This window comes from Lissotriton helveticus, chromosome 11, assembly GCF_964261635.1.
Source record: "Lissotriton helveticus chromosome 11, aLisHel1.1, whole genome shotgun sequence".
NCBI lineage: Eukaryota > Metazoa > Chordata > Amphibia > Caudata > Salamandridae > Lissotriton > Lissotriton helveticus.
Genome location: NC_136072.1, coordinates 701,510,871 through 701,532,423, shown reverse-complemented (window position 1 = coordinate 701,532,423; position 21,553 = coordinate 701,510,871). Strand labels below are relative to the sequence as shown.

The window sequence follows — 21,553 nt, the reverse complement described above, 5'->3', positions numbered from 1 at the left end:
TGTGCGGCTCCTAAAGAGACTGTGGCCCATCTCTTTTTCGCCTGTCCCGCGTATAAAGTGGCACGGAAAAACTGGCTGAAACCAGTTTGTAGAGGGCTGGGGCTGAGGTGTCATCGATCGGCCTTACGAGTGATTTCAACGGATTCATCATCTTCCTCATTGATTTGCGGGGTGGCAAAGTTTTTGAGTAGTGCCTGGCTTATTAGATCAAGAATTCTGGGAATGAATGCCAGGCCACTAACTAACTGGAGTGGAGATAACTGAAGCCCATCTATTTAGAGTCTCTTGAGTATTATTGCTTGTGGCCTTTACCAATTGTTGTCTGTGCTCTGTTTATATTTTAATCATGGGTTTCCCTTGTTGATCGTTATTATTTAACTTGATGAATTGTATTTTAAAATGTATATTGTTGTCTTTTATGGTGAGCAAATTTTACCGAATAAAGATATTCAAACGGTTCCGCAAATGTGTACAACCTGGCAAATCACATCAGAATTCGCGGGGAAATGTAACATGACAATGTACAAGTACAACCTGTAACCTTCAAATATGTTTTATTCACACATGCAGTGCAGTTGGACATCTTCTTCTGTCGCATGATTGCCATGGACGGTCACAATGTGAGGTGCTCATGAGAAGTAAGTGCCAATGATGGTATTCCTACTGGCCATTCCTGCCGCCGATGCAGTGGGATGTGGGCCACCTACCCCATTACCACCATCTACGGCCGGTTCCTCTGGAACTGGGATCCATGGGGCCCTGGTGTGAACACAGATGTTGTGCAGTACACAACATGCAACGATCAGCTTGCACACGATGTCCGGGCTGTACAGGACCTTCCCACCTGTGCCATCCAGGCACCTGAAACGTAACTTCAACATGCCAAATGTGCATTCAACAATGCCCCTGGTGTGTATGTGGGCCGCATTGTACTGCCTCTGGATGGCTGTGGCCGGGTCTCGGAGGGGTGTTATCATCCAAGGGCAGAGTGCATATCCTTGATCACCTGTGACAGTGCAGGGAGAAAAGAGTCAATACTTGGTTCAGCAGGAGGTGATGGCAGGTCCACCAATCCAGTGGCGCCTGTGCTGGCTGTGTGTGGGGTGAGTGTAAGCCAGCCCTCAGGGAGTAGCTGATGCTGGCAACTACAACCACAGTCATCAGGCACTCAGAAATGCAATGTCAGAACTACAAGGGGGGATGACTCGAGTTGCACAGGGCTAGTGGCCCCGATTGCACAGCGGCCAACACGGACCCACCGCCACGGGATGCTGACCTGCGGGAAACTGGGGTATGGTCATGTGGGCAGAGTTCAGCTGGTGTGTGGGAGTGGTGCCATGAAATGTCTTTATTGGGTGCAAGGGTAGCTCAGGATGACCATGGAGTGATGTGGTCATGTGGTTTGACATGTTGAATGTGGTTTGGTCATGTGTGCATCCCTACAGTTGTGCTTTGTGCGTTGGAGGCTCTGGGATGTGTGGTGTGTTGATTTGGTACTTACCAACGAGCAGTCCCATTCCATATGTGCCATCCTAGAAGTGCGGGTTGATGATGTACTGTCGGAAGATAAAGGACTCATGCACATTGCCTGGGTAGTTGGCAACAACATTGGTGAAGAGTCCCCGGTGGTCCACTATTGTCTGCAAATTGATGGAATGCATGTGCTTTCTTTTGCGGTAGTAGTGTGCCGTATCCGCAGGGAGCACACGTGGGACATGCGTGCAGTTGATTGCCCCCAACACGGCCGGGAATCCGGCTATGGCGTAGAAGCCTTGCTTTGTCTCCAGCTGTTCCTGTGCAGTGTTGGGGAAGTGAAGGTACTGGGGTATGACGCTGAGGATGGCATCCAGGGTGGGTGTGATGAACTTTGATAGGGCTGGCTGTGAGACCCCTCCAACTCTGGCAGTTGTTGGTTGGAAGGTACCAGAGGCCAACAGGTGCAGCTATGTCTGCGGAGGGATGTTGGTTCTCCGCTGTGTTGGGACCGTCAGCTTGTGGGCGATGTGGGTAATGATGCGGTGAATGGTTGTCCTTTTGAGCCTGTAGTGGGCAATGACTTCCTCAGGCTTTAGGTCTGTGAGAGTGGGACGTTTTCAGTAGGTCCGCTGTCTTAATCTGAGCTGCCTCTGTGGTGGTCGGGGGGCAGGTCCAGGTCCTGGGGGTGGTGGCGGTGGGTGTTGTGGCCCTGTTGGGGCTCTGAGCTGCATGATGAGTAGCTCCATGGCGTCGTTTGTTCTTCAGGTATGGCTGTGTGTGATGCTCCATTGCCTACTGCAGGTAGTCGTCCGTCTTTACACCTGCTTGAGGCAGGTGTTAAGTACCTGCGGCTTATCGCATGTTTTTGGTTTGCTTCGCAGATCTGTCAGTTCGTTGTGAAAGTGATGTTGTTATTTTTTCATGTGTTTCTGGACAAGAACGCCTACTCTGCATCTCAGATAGGGTTAGTTGGTGGTGTTCGCTGTGGTGTTAGGTTTTGGGGCAGTTGTTGCGGGAATACTGACGATGTCTGCTGTTTGCACTAGCTTGTGAATGGGGTGTTATTTCTATCTCCACTTTTGATGCGTTAAGGTGGAGGTAAATCAGAGGTGTTGCCTTATGATTATGCCCCTTAGAGTTTAATTTATTTATTTAATTTATTCTCCACATGAAAGAGACCAGTGGCAGATACATCAGAGCCGCAGGAGCTACACACCCACTGTGCAGCATACACACATAATCAGGAGTGCACCTCCACATTGACAGCATCCCGGTACAAACAGCAACCCCTCCACATTTGAACACAGGACACAACTGGTTCCGCAAATGTGTACAACCTGGCAAATCACATCAGAATTCGCGGGGAAATGTAACATGACAATGTACAAGTACAACCTGTAACCTGCAAATATGTTTTATTCACACATGCAGTGCAGTTGGACATCTTCTTCTGTCGCATGATTGCCATGGACGGTCACAATGTGAGGTGCTCATGAGAAGTAAGTGCCAATGATGGTATTCCGATGTGGAGAAGTGTGGCTCACTGCTTAGAGCGGCAGTCCCTGGTGTAGAGGCCTGGCCCGGGACCAGGGTTCAAATCCCGCCTCGGCTGATCTCGGCTGACCTCGGCGGTTCTTGGGCTCATAATTCCTTGGACATGATTTCTCGCCTCGGTGCCTACTCAGAGCACGAGTCCCACGCTGCAACTCTGGGCAATAGCTTGCTTAGTCTCCACAACGGCCCCCTACAGCGCTGGGGATGCCTGGTTGCACCCCGGGGATGCCCAGGAGTGGACATTTCACGGGGAAAAGCCAGGACAGGTTCCCTAGCGGTATGAGTACAGTGCCAGGACACTCCGGAATCCGGAGTATTAGTGCGCTCTATAAATACGCCTACATTTAATTTATACAGAAAAAAATCAGTGCATGGGCTCAGAGCTTTCCTTAGGAGTCCTTCATGTTGCTGCTGAATGCCGACGTTGCCTAAGTTCTGAATCCAGCTCATGCCTTTTTTCCACCTCATGCCTTTATCTTCCATTAAAGTACACTTCCTGTCTCATTATCTCACTCTTGCAGGTTCATTTGCACACCCCCTTATCTCTCTTATTTCTATCATTCTCTTCCTACTCCTTTCGTCTTTTCACTCTTTCCTCTTGCTTGCTCCGATTCAAAGTGCATTGATTAAAAATATGTTTTCATCCCTAAAATGAGTATCAGTACCCACCACCAGCACAAATTAAGCAATGGTTTCATTCTGCTGATCCTATGCTTAAGGGTACCTCAGAATGGTATACTAATGAACAAGGCAGCCCAAAGTTTGCTATTCCGAATAAATATCGAATGGCTTCATATCTATTCAATTGTATTATATGTAGTTAGAACTGCTGAAGTATTTTTGAGGGATTAAATAGATATTATAGTATAGCGACCTTGTGCTCTTTCAAACTGAATATTTGTTTTACCTTCCTTTGTATTAAATATTGCCAGTGCTGTACACTGCAAACATTCTGTTCTGTCCAAGAGTTAAAATTAGTTATAACTAATATTTTTCAAACTTCAAATAGATCTGTTATATTGGCATATCAGGAACAATATCCTAATTCACTTTGAAAAGAAAATAAACAATTGATGGGTCATGTTTTGCAAGATTTCAAGTTTAAGGAGGAATATCAAAATCAAACAAAATGAGTCTCTGGCCTTCTATTGAGACCATGGATGGCTACAAGCTGAAAAGACTAGGGCAAATCTTTGGTAGTGCAAATACTCTCAGACAGTAATCAAGGCTGAGTTTGCCTTGTACGACCGATCATTTCCATGTCCGATATTTAAGGATTGCCTGAGCCTCGTGCTCCTGGTGTATGTGTGTGTGCAGTCATTTTACTAAGAAATTGAGTGGCTTAAGGAGCACATAGGACACAAGGTGGAAACATTCTTCTTCTCCGAGAGCCGAAATCACAGAGAAACATAGGAGTCAAAATATATTTTATTGAAATGGGCAATATTTCACTGCACTGTGTGTCACGACTCCACTCACCTGAAAGCCAGGAACCATAGAAACGGAGTGTAGCAGCGGGGCTAGGAATAGGCAGGAGTCGTGTTTTAGTTGGTCTGGTATTTATTCGATCATATAAAGAATCAGTACAAGTCTTTCTAACAGGGACTTTGCGAGGAGATCGACTTCTCTCTCCTCTGGTCTTTCGGATGACTCCCTCCTCTTTCCTCCGGACGGGGCTCCTCCTTCTTCTGGCTCCCGGAGGCTCCGTGCTGTCCACCCTCGCCGACACCAACAGGGGGGGGAAAACAGAAGAGAGGCTTGTATCAATACCACGAATGACTGTTTGTCAAGCTTCACAGGGAAGGGACCGTGGAGGACACACCCAGTGCTACCAAACCCCCCCACCCCCCTCTCAAGCCCGATCTAAGGAGTGTAGTGAAGGTGAGGGTACCCCAGGGTTGTGACAGAGTATGCAACCCTACTACTTGAAATGACTAGCTCTCCTCTTGCACCACCCCAGGAAGCGGTCACGCACCTCTGTGAGCCGTACCCCTCCTGGCGTACGGCTGGGCGGATCGTGGTGTTGGCCTCCGGGCGGGTCCTTCTGCTCCGCTCCTCTCCAGTCGGCTCCCCTCGTCTCAGGGTCGGCTCCAGTAGTCCCGGTAGTCCGTTGTCTTCTCTGTTTTGGCGTCGGGGCTTCCTCGTCCTCCGGAATGCTCACTTCGCTGATCCAGCGTCCGCTCTCGATCCACGCCTTCCTCTCTCCGCCTCGTCCTCCGATCCTCCGCTCGTCCTCACTGCTTCCCGCCACTCCGCTCTCCTTCACACTGACCACTCCTCCGGTGAAATAACACACCTGGGGCTGTTCTGTGACGTCCTTTATCCCTGGATCCGGCTCCACCTCCGGCACACCTTCGGTCCAGTTAAAGGGCCAGTCCTCTTCGTCGCAACTGTATCTCTCGGGGCCAGACCAGGTTGCAGTATACGGGGGCTGTGGAGAAAGAAGGGGGGGGGCACATGAGGTTAGTTCGCGCCCTGGAGCGGGGCGCGCAAGGGCGCCCTGGTTACACGGAGATAGTCCTCCCTCGCACCCCAAGACCAATCCTCCACGCTAACTGAAATAGCCTGGGCGATTGGTCCCAAGGGGAAGAGGGATACCGTGTATGTGGGAGAAGTCTTCGGCATCGTAGGATGGCAGGGTTGACCCAGGGAAGAGCAGGATGGGATGAATTGAAAGTCCTTCCAGTTTGATGGCATAATCACTATCTGGAAGATACAATCATACAATTTCAGGAAAGAGGTAAGAAAGAAAAAAAAGGTAGCACACATAAGTAGGCAGTCCTACTTCATTCAGCTCGCTGCTTTTCCTCTGTCACTCTTTAAAGAACTACTCGCCCTTCGGACAAACATCCAAGATATGTGGAGGGAGTAAGTGGGAAAGGACCTCTATCACTAGTTATAGGTATAAGGAATCCCAGGGAAGAAATAACCAGGTAGCAGAGGGTTCAGTGTTAGTAGAGGGAACAGGTAGCACTGTTGCGGTCTTTCAGGAAAGGCAAATTGAACTTCCTCTCGGCATAGCAGGTTGGAGAGGCACCAGATGTAGCAAGACCAGTAAATATGGAACAAAGATTCAAAGGAAAGCGAGCGGTGAAAGTACCTGACTAGCTTAGGGTAAGGGATCAGCAGCTCCCTTTCAGGCACGTGTGTAATCGCAGCGGTCCCGCTGTTCTCACTTCTTCTTGACTTGGGAGGAGCACCGCTCCTGCGGTCTCCGAATTATGATCATAATAAATGATGATTTTATATAAAAAAAAGAGGAGGACCGCTCATGCGGCCTCCGTTGTAGACACAAAATAATGGATGAAGTAAATAACGAAGAAAAAGAAAGTGGAGGCACCGCACCAGCGGTCCTCCACAAGCGCCGGGATTCCACTGTTAACAAGTGCTGGGAATCTGCTCTTCACGAGTGCTGGAAATCTACTCTTCATGAGCGTTGAAATCTGCTCTTCACAAGCACTGAACTGCCAGAGAATTTCACAAACAGGAACCGCTCCAGCGGTTCCGCCAAGTATAAAGGGTGAACTCGGTAGGATGCCGAAAACACCTGCGAGATCCTATACTCAGTGTGGGTCCTTCTCCCAGGACCCAGAAGCAAGATCCGTAAAGCCAAGCACCTTGGCAACGGGAGACGTTCGTCTTTATAGGCCATCACTTCCCAAATGATCTGGAACATCCTTCCAGCAAACAAAAGAAGAGAGAGAGAGCAACAGAGTGCCAACAAACTTCACCGGTGAGGCATGGCAAAGGAAGGACCATTCACACCAACCCACATGCAATCCACAATGAAGGATCAGGTAAGAGGTGGTTTGTGGCAGCCGCGGCCCATGGAGGGAGTTGCGGTGGGGCAGAGAGGCGGGACGGGGAGGGACAGGGTCCTGGGTCCTAAAAACCGGCCTATGGATAATTAGAGGTAAGTAAACAATTTAATAAATAAAACGAATTTCGTAGCGCATGCTGCATCGCATTTTGTGATGCAGGGCGCGCTACGAAATTCACCGTGGCTGGTTTGTGGCATCCCACCCCCTCCTCCCAGGAGTGAGTGTGGCCCCTATGCAGTCCGGGTGGTAACACTGTGATTGTCTGGAAAATATGAAGGACTCACAGTGCCTTAAAGCTGAGTCATCATGAAGTAAATGAGGTTATCACCCCTGAAAGCAATGATGCTATCAAGTGAAATTGTTATGCACCTCCTCATACTCACAGGTGCCCTTTCTTGGGACAATTGGTAAGAATTGTTAAGGACTCTACCAGAGTCTGCTGGTGGTTCCACCCATTTTGCATTGGTTGGTAAATGTCGGTGAACATAACAATCTTTTGCTTCAAATAGATTGTGGCAGGTCATGACTGCAGGCAAGACACCTGTGAGAGTTAGCTTGAAGTTGCTGGTATATCAAACACATTTTCTACCCTTTCAGTCTCACATCACATCTTCCATCTTTGCCTACTAAATAGACAAGTGGTTTAGAATTACATTTGCTAATCATCAAAACATGCCTATGGGCGGCATGCCTGAATTTTTTCTTTTTTCATATAATATTCCCTCCTGCAGGACCCGCCTCATACCTACATGCTACGGGCCTACATTCTCTGGTCTATAACTCAGGCAGAGATCCTTTAATGTGGGTAAAGCCCTCATCAGTGGGCTATAATGCTATGTTATATACTCTCATAGAATTAGACATGTGGGGAAAGCTATGTAATCACTATTAGAACATTGGAATGTGGAGCACTCCGTTGAAGACAATGGAGTGCTCTGTGCTTCTACAGGCCGGTAAAGACCCGCAAAGCAACATTCTACTGTTGTTTTCACAAAGGCCTCTCTGAGTCGGAGGGGATTTAAACCCCCTTGGGCTTCGAGAGGCCTTTGTTTTATTTATTAGAACATTCTGCCCTCTAGTGGCAGAATGTTCTAATAGCCTTAATGCCATTCGTAGCATGGGTGTACTGGCTATTAAAGTCCCGCTCCCTTGTTAAACATTGGAGTGGGCCTTTCATAGCCAGTATAGCCTGCAACGGCAGGCTATAAGGCTATATTAGAACATTGAAATGTTGAGAGTTCCATTGAAGACAATGGAGTAGCTCTGGGCTTATAATGGCTGGTATAAGCCCAGAGCTGCATAATTCTAATGTTTGTCTTTCTGTTTTTCTCTTTTTAATTTAGAACATTCTACCCTCAGTGGGTGGAATTTGTTCTAGTAGCCTTATAGACTTCCCTCCTCGTGCTAAGCTGGCTGTTAAAGGCCCTCTCACTCATTATAGACCCTCACCTATAATTCAGGTTCAAGACCCTTAACAAGCGGTATAGCCCCTGGCAGCAAGCTATAAGGCTATATTAAAATTTTCTGTTGCTTCAACCACATCAGTATTAATACTATTTGCCTTTGAAACATTATGTAATCGATTGTCGACTAGTGTAAAGATAAGATCTATGTAATCCAAGACTTTCTTGCAGTGTTGATGCACAAGTACTATGGTAATCCCTTTGATAAGTGCAGGCACGACAGATTCTCTGTTATTGTTTGTTAAGAGATTTTCTTTCTTATCAGGTAAAACTCACCTAAACTCTAAACATGTTGAGTTGGGTGCCGTACTCATTACATACATGTAATTTGCAGTTTGACAATACAGGTCTAAAATTATAAATTGATAGAATCTGCTTGTGAGTGGTCAAGTCAATATTCAGAGCTATGTTCTAGGTACCAGCTAAATCTCTCATCCTTAGCACTTAAATCTTGACCTTGTCCTTTCTTTTACTGATGTATAATTCTATTCCTTTTTTGCCAGGATCAGCTGTGTGCCCTCCGTGTGACAATGAATTGAAATCGGATGCTATCATCGAGCACCTTTGTGCCAGTGAATTTGGTGAGTGAACCTTCTTATTCCCTGGTCATGTTTTACTAGTTGGAAATATCCAATGCATATTGAAGAGACTGTCAATTGAGGGAGATTGTTGTCCTGCACCAGAAAGAGGATAACTAGGATAGATCCATTCAATATTTTAATCTTTTTTAATCTGATGATCCAATATGGTCGATCAGCACATTACGACCAATTTTATCAAATGCTGCTAAGCAATCCAATAGAATGAATGTAGAAGCTTGTCCTTGGACTCAGACACCGATTAGATCTTCCCCGATATCAAATAATGTGGGATCAGCCCTACTCTGTGGTCTGAAGCCAAAAAGGATATGTTGTGGGGCTCCAAGTAGAAGGCAGTAAGAGGTAACACTATTGGTTCAAGAACTTTTGTGGTGCAGTCTCTAATTGGACCAATGCATCAAGATCAACAATCAGCATGTGTATTTTTTTAGGATTGAAGTGATATTGGTCTTTAGGTTTTGTGGAGGCTTCCTTGTTGAAGTAGTGCACAGTGAAGAGGTAGCCATTAGGGTTTAGACCAAACTGATTTATGATACCTTATTATCTTTCCAAAGCCTGGTTTGAGTTTGGGTGGGTGCAGAGAATTGGAGGTTAGGCGAAGGATAATATAATCTTAAATAATAATTCCACCTGACATATAATCACTCAAACTTTTCTCTGTCTTCCATTTCAAGCATGAGAATGAGATACTCGACGTACTTGGCACCTCTACTTCCATTTTCAGTTGCCAGATTTACAATGGTAAACCATCTGGCAGGCAAAGCAGTGATCGTCAGTGTAGACAAGAGGTCTTGTTTAGCATAGCTGTTAATGAGGATAAAACAACAAACAATTTAGACTCCACATGTGTCTTCTCGTCTTTGTTTACCTCAAATAAGATCTGAAAACTGAATTTTGATAGCTTTGTGTTATGCGAGATTTCATTCAAATCTGTTTATTTCGGAAACTACCCCATAAAACATAGCAGACAATTTTTAAAACATTATACCTATAAAGAAGTAACGATAATAAAAATTGTCATATGTAAAAATAGCCAGAGTTTAAAATATACAATGTCAGCAATGTGTTAAAAATTATGAACCCTATTTTAAAAACAGTAATAGCAGCATGAGGATAAATCATAAGATTAAAAAGGATACAGTTTACAGGACATAATGTCCAGCACTCCTTTAGGTTAGTACAAGCGAGTGACAGCATGGCTGTTAATGTTGTGGAAAACAACACACAATTTAGACTCCGCATTTGTTTTCCTCTCTTTGTTTACCTCAAATAAGAAAATAAAAACTGAATTCTGATAGCTTTGTTTTATGTAAGAGTTATTCCGCCCCCTTTCACATTTCATTGAATAAAATCCCTTTTCCCCCAAAAAAATATTCGATGATCGAACAATAAGGGACACCCATCTGCACAACTGTCTGTCGTATATTAAAAATCAAGCCGTTTGTCAAGAAGCACCAGGTAAAGTCAGATTACTACCTCAAGCTATTGGAGCAACTTAATGAAAATGCCGTACAAAGTTATTCCCAAATGTTGAAGGAGTGCACAAAATTATTATTCACAATTTCATACGTTGGACATTTACACACTATGCTGCAACTCATCCATTCAAGGTACTGATGATGGTTTCTGAAAATAATAGTCACCCGAGGAGCCATCTTGTCTTTTTCCCTAAAATGGAAAACCACTAAAGAGGACACCACATTTTTTACGAAAAGTAAACGAAAAACACTAACATAACATGGAGGAGAGTAATATCTATGATGGAATGAGCAAGTAAAGACACCATTGGTGCAATTTCAGTAAAATCAGAAGTAGCAATGGAAGTAACATTAGAGTGTTTTTTGATCCACATAAGAAAACGGAAAAGGACATCCTACAAATTTTAACTTGCACCATGGGAGTCAGTTAAGGGTAAAAAAACTAATTATTGACAACTCAAGCCTACAGTATGTCTATAATTTGATATCAATAACAAAAAAGATGGCTGAAAGTAGCAATGCACATAGACTTTTTTATTTAAATAATTAGTAGGCAAGCTAGTTAAATTGCTGTGGGTCCAAAGCAGGGTATAAATGCTGCAATATCCTAGGAGTAGTAATTGCCACCATAAATCCCTCCCACTCAAATGACTTCCCTTAGGAGGCTTCAGAGTGTTTGGTGTTGTAAAGGAGAACATCTTTCGTCATCTTGTGAGGATTCATCTCCTAAGTTAATGCTCACTGGCTAGTTCATGCTGCTACATTTATTGTAAAATATGAATAAAAAAACATAACATGATGATTTTGCGCAATATGCCATTATATACAAAATGTCTTGCCAAGTTTAGCTACTTTTTAATTGTGATCACTCTGTATTCAGTATGTACAGATGTAAAGCTTTTTAGCAGAATTTCAAAATACCGAAGTCAGCAGTGTCCATTGAAACACCAAGGAGTCGATTATGATGCCGTTTGGAAGGGCTCAGAATCGGATTCGGGTTTGCTGAATCCGAATCGGAACCCTTGTTTCCAGCCGAATCATACACAGTTCCCAATGACCGACTACAATGCTTGGAAAACTGTTAGGGCTGTCCGAATAGGTTCTGAAAGGTATTCGGACAAGTTGAGTCTTTCGAATCCGAATCGTATAGCTCTATGGACTCGTTTTCTGAGAAAGCGAGTACGAATGATGACCGATTCGGATGACCGCTCCGATTCGGTCTGCCTGAATCAAACCGGCTGTTGGAATCTGTCTTAGGGGGCCCTTAGCTGTCTCCGCTTCACCTGGGGCCTTCAGAATCGAGCCTGTGGGGTACCCAAGGGACCCCCCCTTTCCAACCATGCACAGTGTGGCAGGCATGCATGGTGCCTGCCACAGGGTGCCCGATTTTCCCCAGCCACCCCTTTCTTCAATGGGAGCTTGTGATCTCTTTCGGAACACAGGGTCCCATTGAAGTCAATGGGAGTCCAACCGAATCGTATCCGGAAGCATCCGGGTGCATCAAAATCGCTCGGTCGGACTCCCCCGGTCCAAGTAGTTTGGAAAGCATTCCAGAACCAAATTGGTCGGAATGCTTTCTGGACGAGATCGTAATCAGCCCTCAAGAGTCTGTGCAACTGCTGAGTGGGGAGCACACCAATTACTGGATATAACATTTACTTCCCCAAACTACTCCTAGTACCTAGGCACTAAATGTGAAGAATACAAAAATACAAGGCAGGATTAGTGAGCTGTGATAAATTATATCAAACATGAAAACATATGAACATGGGAGTCCAGTTCTAGGAACTAGCAGGACGCAGTTCACCAAAACACAAGAACATGGACCACGAATATAATCTTCAGTTCTAAAAAGTCTAATATGATGTTGTTGAACCCTTTATTTCTTGGAGTCAGACAGCTCACAAGTGCATATTATGTTTTCTAATGAAATACGCAATCATCCCAAGGAATGACAAGGAATAACATTAAATTCGAAATTAGAACCAACATTCATTAAATCCACATAATTTCATTTCCTTAGGTTTTGCAATGGTTTGTATGTGCATTTTGGATCAGAGAAATGTCTCTGAGGAACTAAGCAAACCCAAAGACAGGGTGCAAAGTAGGGTGTCATCCCACCTTCAGGTCATTACAGACACTATTCCCAGTGTTTCCGGACCTGCACTTTTCTATGATAGCATACTGTATTCTGGGAGTTTTAAATCTTGTTTCCCTTCCATTTAATTAATTAGATTAACATACCTGAAATCAATAATTTGTAAGTCAAAAGTACAGGACTAGGTACAGTGTCTGCAATGACGTGAAGTGGTGGATCTGGGACAAAAGCTTAGACTCCTTGTACAGTATAACTTGAGTTGGAACGGAGCCCAGAGACCAGAGTCCCTGGGGGCAAAAAGGGCATGTAGGCCTGTTTCTGCACCCTGGCACACTTTAGTGCTATAAAGGGGTAATTGACTCTTGTGCAACTCCTTCTGTAATACAGATCCTTTCAGCACACATATAGCGCAGTGCTATTTTAAGGGGGTAATCCCTCATTACCTTGGGGGTGAGTCCCTAGGGCAGTCAAGAGCTCACGGCTACCTCAGGGGCTTGGTATTATCTTTAATAGGGTGTACTGACCTGGTTTGCATCTAGCACAGCTGTGTAAAGATGTGCAATGGCTCAGAAAAAGGCAGTTTGTCCTAGTAAATATTCCACCACAGGTGAGAATATTTGTTGCGCATGCTGACTGATTAAAGTCTCTACTAAAGGCCTCAGTGCAAAATACTCAACTGGAGATTAAAAATTGAATCAACTCACAAAACGTTGCAAAGTTTCATTTTGTGGGGTGGATTCCTGTTTTGCTAAAAACTGTGCTACAACCCTGACAGACAACTCACAAAAAAATTCAATGCACTTCCAAGTATCGTTGTTTCCACACTGCACCATTGGGTCAAGTGACTTGATTTTTAGGGTCCTATTGCAAACAAGCTGCACCTTAACTGTGGCGTATCCACTCATTTCGAAAGCTGTTGGCTTTTTGATGATGCTGTGGCTTGCATCTCAAGCTTCTTTTGCTTCTGTATCCCTATTTCCACAAGGATTGATTCACACTGTGGTTTTCTTCACTGCAGGATATCTCATTAGCTGCCTAGTGTCTCAAAACAGCAGGAGTTTGATAGCCCTTGGCATAACCTTTGATCATAAGGCTTGGAAGTAGTCATACCAACCCAATTGTAAGAAAACTCAGACTTGTTCAGGAAGTGTCATGCTAACTATGCTGGACAGCAGCCCAGTGTGATCTGAACCTAAAACTCACTTCTTACAAAAAGGGTTGTGAGACCAATGGGTGAAAGTAAGCTCTCACAGCACACAGCCCTCCTGTAATTCAATGTGGTGTCAGCTTGTGTGCCATGTCAAGTAAAGCATTAGAATTCTGCAAGAAGACACCCTGGCTAGTGCATGAATAGAAAAGACAGGATCTCGCTTAATTACATCAATTCTCTACAAATACATAAACTGTCACTATTTTCCTCTCAAGCACATGCTGCTTCACAAACTCTTCAACCTGGCAGCCATATTCTGGTTTTTTTTCTAAGTTGGTAATGGATCAAGACTTAGCTCCAAAAAATGTAATAACTACAAGAAATATTGCCATTCTCGATCTTCTCACTATGAGTTTCAAATCCAGTTCTGGAGTACACATATCTAATGAACATGCCAACACATCAGACAGTCCATATGAGTGCTACTGACATGTCCAATATAGATATCAGAAATCATACAATGAGAGATGGAGCCCAAGACTTCACAAGCCCATACATGTTCTGTATACGTTGAAACTTGTATAGCATCATTGACCATGGGGAACAGCGAAACACAGTACAAACTATGAGTAGGGTGCAATTCCGGATTGCTTATCCTGGGGGGAACAATGGAGAATATGAGGATCCAGAGGTTCTCGTTCAGTGGCCAGTGCAATCCCCTCTGAAGGTATGTCTATGATACTACTTTGGAAGTGTTAGGTCGAAGCAGAGAATCTCATAGGTGGCAGGCAGCATGTCATTTCAATTTCTGGGTGTGCGCCATTAGCAGGATTGTCCTATCTCCATTTCATTCTTTTAAACTCTTGATTTTCAACATTGAGACTTTCCACGTTCGTGTGTTGTTTTGGAACGCTTATAAGGTGATTTTCTTCTGCCAGGAAGGATTTCATGAATATCTTTATATTCGTGCTGTACAGTCCTTTGCTAATTTTGAAAAAAAGAGCTGAAGACGATCTCAATTGTTCAGAATAAAACAAGAGCAAACAATGTATTTCTTACAACATTTCCTGGAAAACATTCCATAAAGCTAATTTTGCCACCAACTTTCTTTTTCTGGGGATATTGTCTTTGCCAATACATGCAGCACTTTGTTTCAAAATGTTTCCAATTGGGAGAACCTCATAGTCTACTACGTCAGATTGCAATAAACTTGGTTTGTGTTTTCGAGAAGTAATGAAAAACATCTGTTGACATATTTAATTCGCCACGGTTCTTCCTTCTGCAACAACTGTTACAGATTCAGTGCTCCACAGTTTAACTTTACCATCGTGCACTAGACACCTCTTTGGAAAATGCTTTTTAATGCCAGTCGTCTATATCGCCTAAAAATAATTTGCCCATACCTCTTTTTAATGTCCTTTGCTTCCTCTCGAGAAATAGAGATGGCCAGTGCCACCCAACCCAGCTCCTGATTTGAAAAGCATTTACAAGTTAGGATAACCACCATCATTAAAAAACAAGCATTTGCAATGCAATCAGTCGCGCCTTTGGGACCGTAAAAGAATTTAGCCATGGGGGTAACAAGGAAAATGTTACACTAATAGGCACATTATAGTGCTGCTTTTAGACTGATACAACTCTTTCAGCCATGTAGCCCTTCATTTGAATAGATTCATTTTTTGTGTGTTTTTTAATTTATATTCTTCAGCCTGTCGACCTAAAAAGAAAAGAAAGCACACAAAACCGCGAAAGAGGGGTTTAGGGCCTCTAGTCTCCCAGAGCATAGGCTGTGTAGCTGTAGATGTAGGAATCAAACTAGCAAACAGGTGACTTATTACAACTAAAAATGCCAACATTTCCACTCTGCAACTGAGGCCTTATTTTTTTTAAATAAATAGAGGGTTTAAGTAGTGTGTTTCTTGTTTATAGGTTTATATAACACAAGCTCTAACCAAACGCATTAGTGCGGTTTAAATTCTACAAGGTCGCATTCAGTGCATAATTTGAGCAGGTACTTTCAGGTGCTCAGCACCGGCACTTCTTTCACAGGGCTACAATTTCTGACCCTGGTCTCAATATTAATTGTTCAAATTCAAAATAAAAAGAATAACATACATTGCATGTTGTCTGGCTGGTAAATGTTCATAGACAGGCCAGCATACGCCTGTCAAGGCAGCACGCCGATCACAAATCCAAGAAGTCATTGACAGACTGTGGCTTACATTCTATTCCCTGAGTCTGCTGCACCCTGCCATTGTCTGAGCCTAAGCCTCCCATTGGATAATTGTAGCTGGGGCTGGCTCATGCGGGAGTTGAGGCAAGGAAGCTGCAAGAGCGCATTTGGAACTTGGGATTGAGGGCTCTTGAGGAAGAATAAACGAAAGTAAGTGTGGACTTTCCACTTGCTGCGTAGCCAGAGTAGCATATCCTGCAGCCCTGCATTCCTGCTATGCTCAACATGCTCGATGTGGCTGTGGACGAACACAACATTTGTGTGCCATGGCGTCACCTGTAGAATCTGTGCGCTGCACCGCAGCATGGTATTTGCTTAGCATGCATGAGTCCAGTAGGCAACACAGCCACACTTACCAGCATTGGCAACATTACGGCTGGGGACAATGCCTGTGCTGTAGCAGACAGGGTCACATAAAGCTGAGCAGTGGATGCCGATGCGGTCGCCACCCCTGGACCTACTAATTACAGGCAGCACTAGCAGTGACATCATCTGCTGTGCTCGAGCAGTCATACACTGTTCCACAATAAACCCAGTCATACCGCACTGGTTAATATATGCAAAAAAAAGCCTTTTCATTTGGTGTACATTTTGTTTTTGCACTTGGTGTAGGTAAGAAAGTAAAACACGCCATCTTTCACTTCTTCAGAAATGACAACAGGAAAACTCAGAGTTCAAAATAGCAGGGACATGTTCAGGCTGACAGCAGGGGTCACAGGCAGCAGCAGTGTTCTAGATGAGAGAGAGAGCAGGAGTAAAGAGGAGAAAGAAACAACAAAAGAGAAGAGAGATAAGACGGAGTTAAGTAGAAGAAAAGGAGATCAGATACAAAGAGAAAGCACAGCAGCCATGATGTGAAGAAGAGAGCATTAAGAAGAGAGAATATAGAATGAAAGGATGTAGAGGACAGGACAGAGGGAAAAAAGCAGACAAATGATAAAACGGAGACACAGCTAATCAGTGCTAGAAGAGCGATAGTAAAGAGCCAAGATCGGGAGGAGAGAGAGCAGAGCAAGGATAAAAGTGAAGAGGAAAAAGGGACTGGAATGAATAGAGGGCAAATCAGAAATACAGGGAATAAGATAACACACCAGGTGGTGTGACAAAGATGATAGAAAACAATTAGAGAGGTGAGAGGATAGACTCTTAGAGCAAAGACTTAGGGCACAGACAACAGATCAAGGTTAGAAGATAGAGACTGAGGCAGTGAGAGAGTTAAAAGTGGTGCTCACCGCAGGAAGAAGTGAGCTGTGGCGTCCTTGGCAACATTTTCAGCACCTGCACTTCTTTTGTTACAAATTAAGCACTGGTTGCATTCTGTTTTTTTAGGCAGAGGGAGATTAACTGATTTGCCTAGAATTACAGGATGCTGAGGCAACGCTGAGACTTGAACCTGGTTCACCATTTCAAATGACGGCAGCTCTGGCATCAACACAATAGTTCACTGGATTGTTTTGCCATGAAAACCGTCTGCTTATTGTTCTTTTATGTGCTCATTTGTAGATTGTAGCCACATTCTCCTATTAAATAATTTTTTGTAAAAATAGTGTGAAAATGAAACAAGGGGGGCTAAAATTGTTACATATATTACAAACGCCAGCAGCTTTATCAAGGCAGGAAAAACAACAAAACAATGCCTAATTAGCAACAACGCAGCCCCTTGTAATACTAAAAGAATATGTTTAATTTAGGAAAGCAGTGCAATGAGTAAAGTGGTTGGTGGTGGATTGAAAACTAATCCCAATAACTCCTACTCGACCTGTTATATTCCAAAATAGGTAAAAGGAGTACCGTTTAGTCGCGGCCCATGCTATGAAGCTGTGACAGAAAGCACTACGGGTGATTTAATAAAATCCAAAAGTATTTTCTGGAGTGAGCGGTCGCTTTTGAATATTGTTTGAAAAGTGCGCTGTGGTGTAATAAGGCCGCTTGGTTTTGTGTTTTTTATTGTTTTGGTATTTCCCGGTACTGTTTGCAAAATGAAAATTTGCAAATATTTTTAGTCTTAAGATTCTGTTTAATTAAAAACGCAAATCAGAGCAGATATTGTTCCTTACTGCAGTTTGTATTAAACACGAAATGTATTGCTGTAATATGTAGGAATAATTTATTTTATCCATAACCTGTATTTATGATGAGCGCATTGATCCATTGATCCATGGGTTTCTTGGAGTAACAGATTTTTTTTTTGGGGGGGGTGAGGAGGCAAGCTCAACTATACTTATTTTATCAACTCGTAGGGGGAGGGGATGAAGGGCTGATGGGACATATAGAGAGCAAACCTGTACTCATCAGGTCTCTGATGTGGATGCATTAATCCACGGAGGCAGTGTCTTTCCACTATGAAAGTACCTTTTTTTCACTGATGTTCCAGTGCTCTACTGGTGTGTTAATTGACTGATAGTCCACTACCGGCGGTATGCGTTCTGGAAAATCGCCTATGTTTGTTTCCTTTCTCTTTTCTTGCGTTGGTGCCGGAGGCAGCGCGTAGTGTTTTTGCCATTCTTTATGATCGGAGCCTAAAGAGAGATCAGGTGGGACAATGAGGCAGTGTGAGGGCAAAGAATTGGCGCTGGCGAGAGAGAGCGGGGCAGTAGCATCCCATGGAGAGAGTTCCGCAGGGCTGTGGGGGAGGGTGGGGGAGGGGCAGGGTAGGGGGTAGTAAACTCTGGCTCTTGGCCGACCAGATTAATGTAAAGAAAGAAAGAAAGAAATAAAATTAATTTCTTTGAGCGCACTGAAACGCCAAATGCATTTCAGTGCGTGCAATGAAATTAATTGTATTTATTTATTTACATTAGAGTTTACTACCCCCCATCCTGCCCCTCCCCCGCCCTGCCTCACCACCCTGGGAAACTCCCTCCATGGGCCGCTACTGGAGTGGGTCCAGTGACTGGAGAGAAAAATACAAGTATGAGAGCGCTTGTATAGTGCCTCGACCTAGTATGTTTCAGAAGGTGAAGTATTCCCAGTCAGCGGGGGACAGTGCAGCACATTGAACTGTGTCGTAAATATGGCAGTGGGTTCTTTAAATCAGGGGCAGTCTGAATGTCCCATCCAGCCACGATAGTACAAGATGGAAGCGCTCAAAAAGAAGATGCGCCAGCGCCTTGGGTGAGGTTTTATTAAAAAGTAAAGTATACACAGGGGTTTTTATATTTATAGTTTGCCTCAAAGGCGTGACATTTTCGATGATGAACATTGTGGCTGAAGACGAGGCTGAAGGCCCAAAGAGGAGCGAGAGATAAAGAATGAAGCGGTTGCAGATCAAGGAAAAGGAGGGAAGGAATGACAGGAAATAAGAGCGAAAGGCACACATGAAAAAAATGTGCAATCAACTCCTGCTTTATTTACCCATTCCAAGCGTTCACTGTTTACCAGCGATGCACTGCACAGCCGATCCAGCACTGGGCTACAGAGGGGGTTTGGGGAGGGACAACGTAAGTGGCAATTCCAGCACCAGGTTAACTAGGACAGATCCAATGAGAGAGATCCACCGGAACCGGGCTAAAGAGAGGCACTCAAAAGGATAAAAAAAGAGTTCTCTCGAACATCAGAGAAGCACAGCAACTGTAAGAACATTGTACTAAGCTGGTGCTTGTCTGTGGAAAAACGGAACTGACGTATTGCGGCGCAAACCAGTTAGGAGGCAGCAATGACGAGGGACACTGGACCCAGCCTATGGTAAGCAGCAGGTGGGTGTAAAGTAATTTATTCTGTAACAAAAGGTCTTGCAGACAGTGCATTCGCGCTGCCTAGGCTCGACCTAATGAATGCCAGTAGAGTTATGAGCATGCGCACCAGCAGAAGCATAACATAAGGTAATAGACCCCTCTGCAGAATGTAGTGAGGGTCTCATGAGACTTCCATTCCACACAGAAGTGCATAGAGCTTAGGTTGTAAGAGAGACTTTGGAAGCTACGGTACCCCCCTACGAATCTTGCAACTGTCTTTGCATACCTTGCAACTACCTCCTGAGATCTTGATAGTGCATAAAAGTCCTGAATTTGCACACAGCTTTGACGCTGCCTTACCCTTCAAATAGCCTCTGTGTGTGAAATGGACTAATTCACTAAAAGCACCTGAAAGTCTTTAAAATTGTCTCCAGTGATCACATTAGATACTGGGCACTCTGTTCCTGTTTGCCCCATTGTTCACCTTTAACTATGTGTGTTGGGCTAAATTAGGGATAGTCCACCATATTACAGATGTGTTACTCCCAGCAAAGCTGCAAAGTTCCGGTTGTCCTGGTGCTGCCCACTAGTGAAAAGCTTAGCGGCTCTTTGATGCATCAATTTCATCTTTCACAGTGCAGGCAGTAAGTGACCTGCTTTACTAAGCAGGCCACATATTCCCTCTGAAAGGGGTGTGACTGTTCATACCTGCAAGAAGATTTCTGGAAGGGTTCATTGGATCCCTTTTCCCTCTGCCGGTGTGTAGATAATGCACTGACTGTGCAACATTTGCCTCCTAACAGTCTCCCGCCTCGGCTGATTTGGCGGATCTTGGGCTCATAATGCCTCGGACCTGATTTCTCGCCTCGGTGCCTACTCTGAGCATGAGTCCCACACTGCAACTCTGGGCAATAGCTTGCTTAACCTCCACAACGGCCCCCTACAGCGCTGGGGATGCCTGGTTGCACCCTGGGGATGCCCAGGAGTGGACATTTCACGGGGAAAAGCCAGGATGGGTTCCCTAGCGGTATGAGTACAGCGCCAGGACACACTGCTTGCCGGGGTATCAGTGCGCTTTACAAATACGTCTACATTTACATTTACATTTACATTTACAGTCTCTTTGCCTTTGTGCCCACATTCATATGTCCAGGCGTGGTGTGGGGATTATACCACACTTCGCTAAGTGGTATTTTGCCACATAACTATATACTGGAAAACTGGCCACATTTTGTGTGTAGGGCCATTCAGGTGACTAATTGTAATGACCAACATGTCTGCCTAGTATTTCTTATCTGTAGCTTTTACTATCAGCAATATTTTATCCTTCAAGACCAGCAACATGGAGGGGCATGTTTACAAGCCTCTATCGCCACCACAACGTCACTTTAGTGACGTTGTGATGGCGATTGGAGCATTGCCTCATTTACAAGGCAGCGTTAAGCCTCTTAATGTGGCTTAACTCTGCCTTGTAAATAATGCACCCTTTCACGCTATAATTAGCATGAAAGGGGAGGGCAATGGGTGTTGTGGTGGGCATTCCACCTCAACACCCATTGATTTTGACGCTCCCCCTATTTACAAGAGCAGCGTAAATAGGAGGCAGCACCAAAATGAAGACCAGAAAAACCTGGTCTTAAACAGGCAAAACATGTAGAAATGCTTTATTTCTCCACGTTTTTGCTGTTTCCATGTGTGCTGCCTTGGGCAGGAAAATGCCAGTGATTGTTTATATGTTAAAAAAATTGTGTTTTGCAACTTCTATGTGTGCTACATTAGGCAGCACACATAGAAGTTTCAAAACGACATCTAAAGATTGTTTATGTGAGGAAGGGGGACCATCCAACACATAAACAATCATTCCTCACAACGCAGGTACCTTTGCGCAAGGGTGTCTACGTTAGCGTAAGGCAGCTTAATTTAGTACCAGTGCAGGGGGAAATGCATGGCTGCACCATATTCTAGTAAATTTGGCGCAGTCCTGCACTTCTAAAGTGAAGAAGCGTG

The 21,553-nt window shown here is 44.4% G+C and overlaps 1 protein-coding gene across 1 annotated transcript in view; it reads left to right on the top strand.

Moving 5' to 3' along the window:
* Positions 1-21,553, top strand: part of SFRP1 (secreted frizzled related protein 1) — a 167,314-nt gene that overhangs the window by 58,996 nt on the left and 86,765 nt on the right. The window contains exon 2 of the mRNA XM_078666551.1: positions 8,818-8,895. Within this exon, the coding sequence (XP_078522677.1) occupies positions 8,818-8,895 (78 nt within the window). The remainder of the gene's footprint in view (positions 1-8,817; positions 8,896-21,553) is intronic.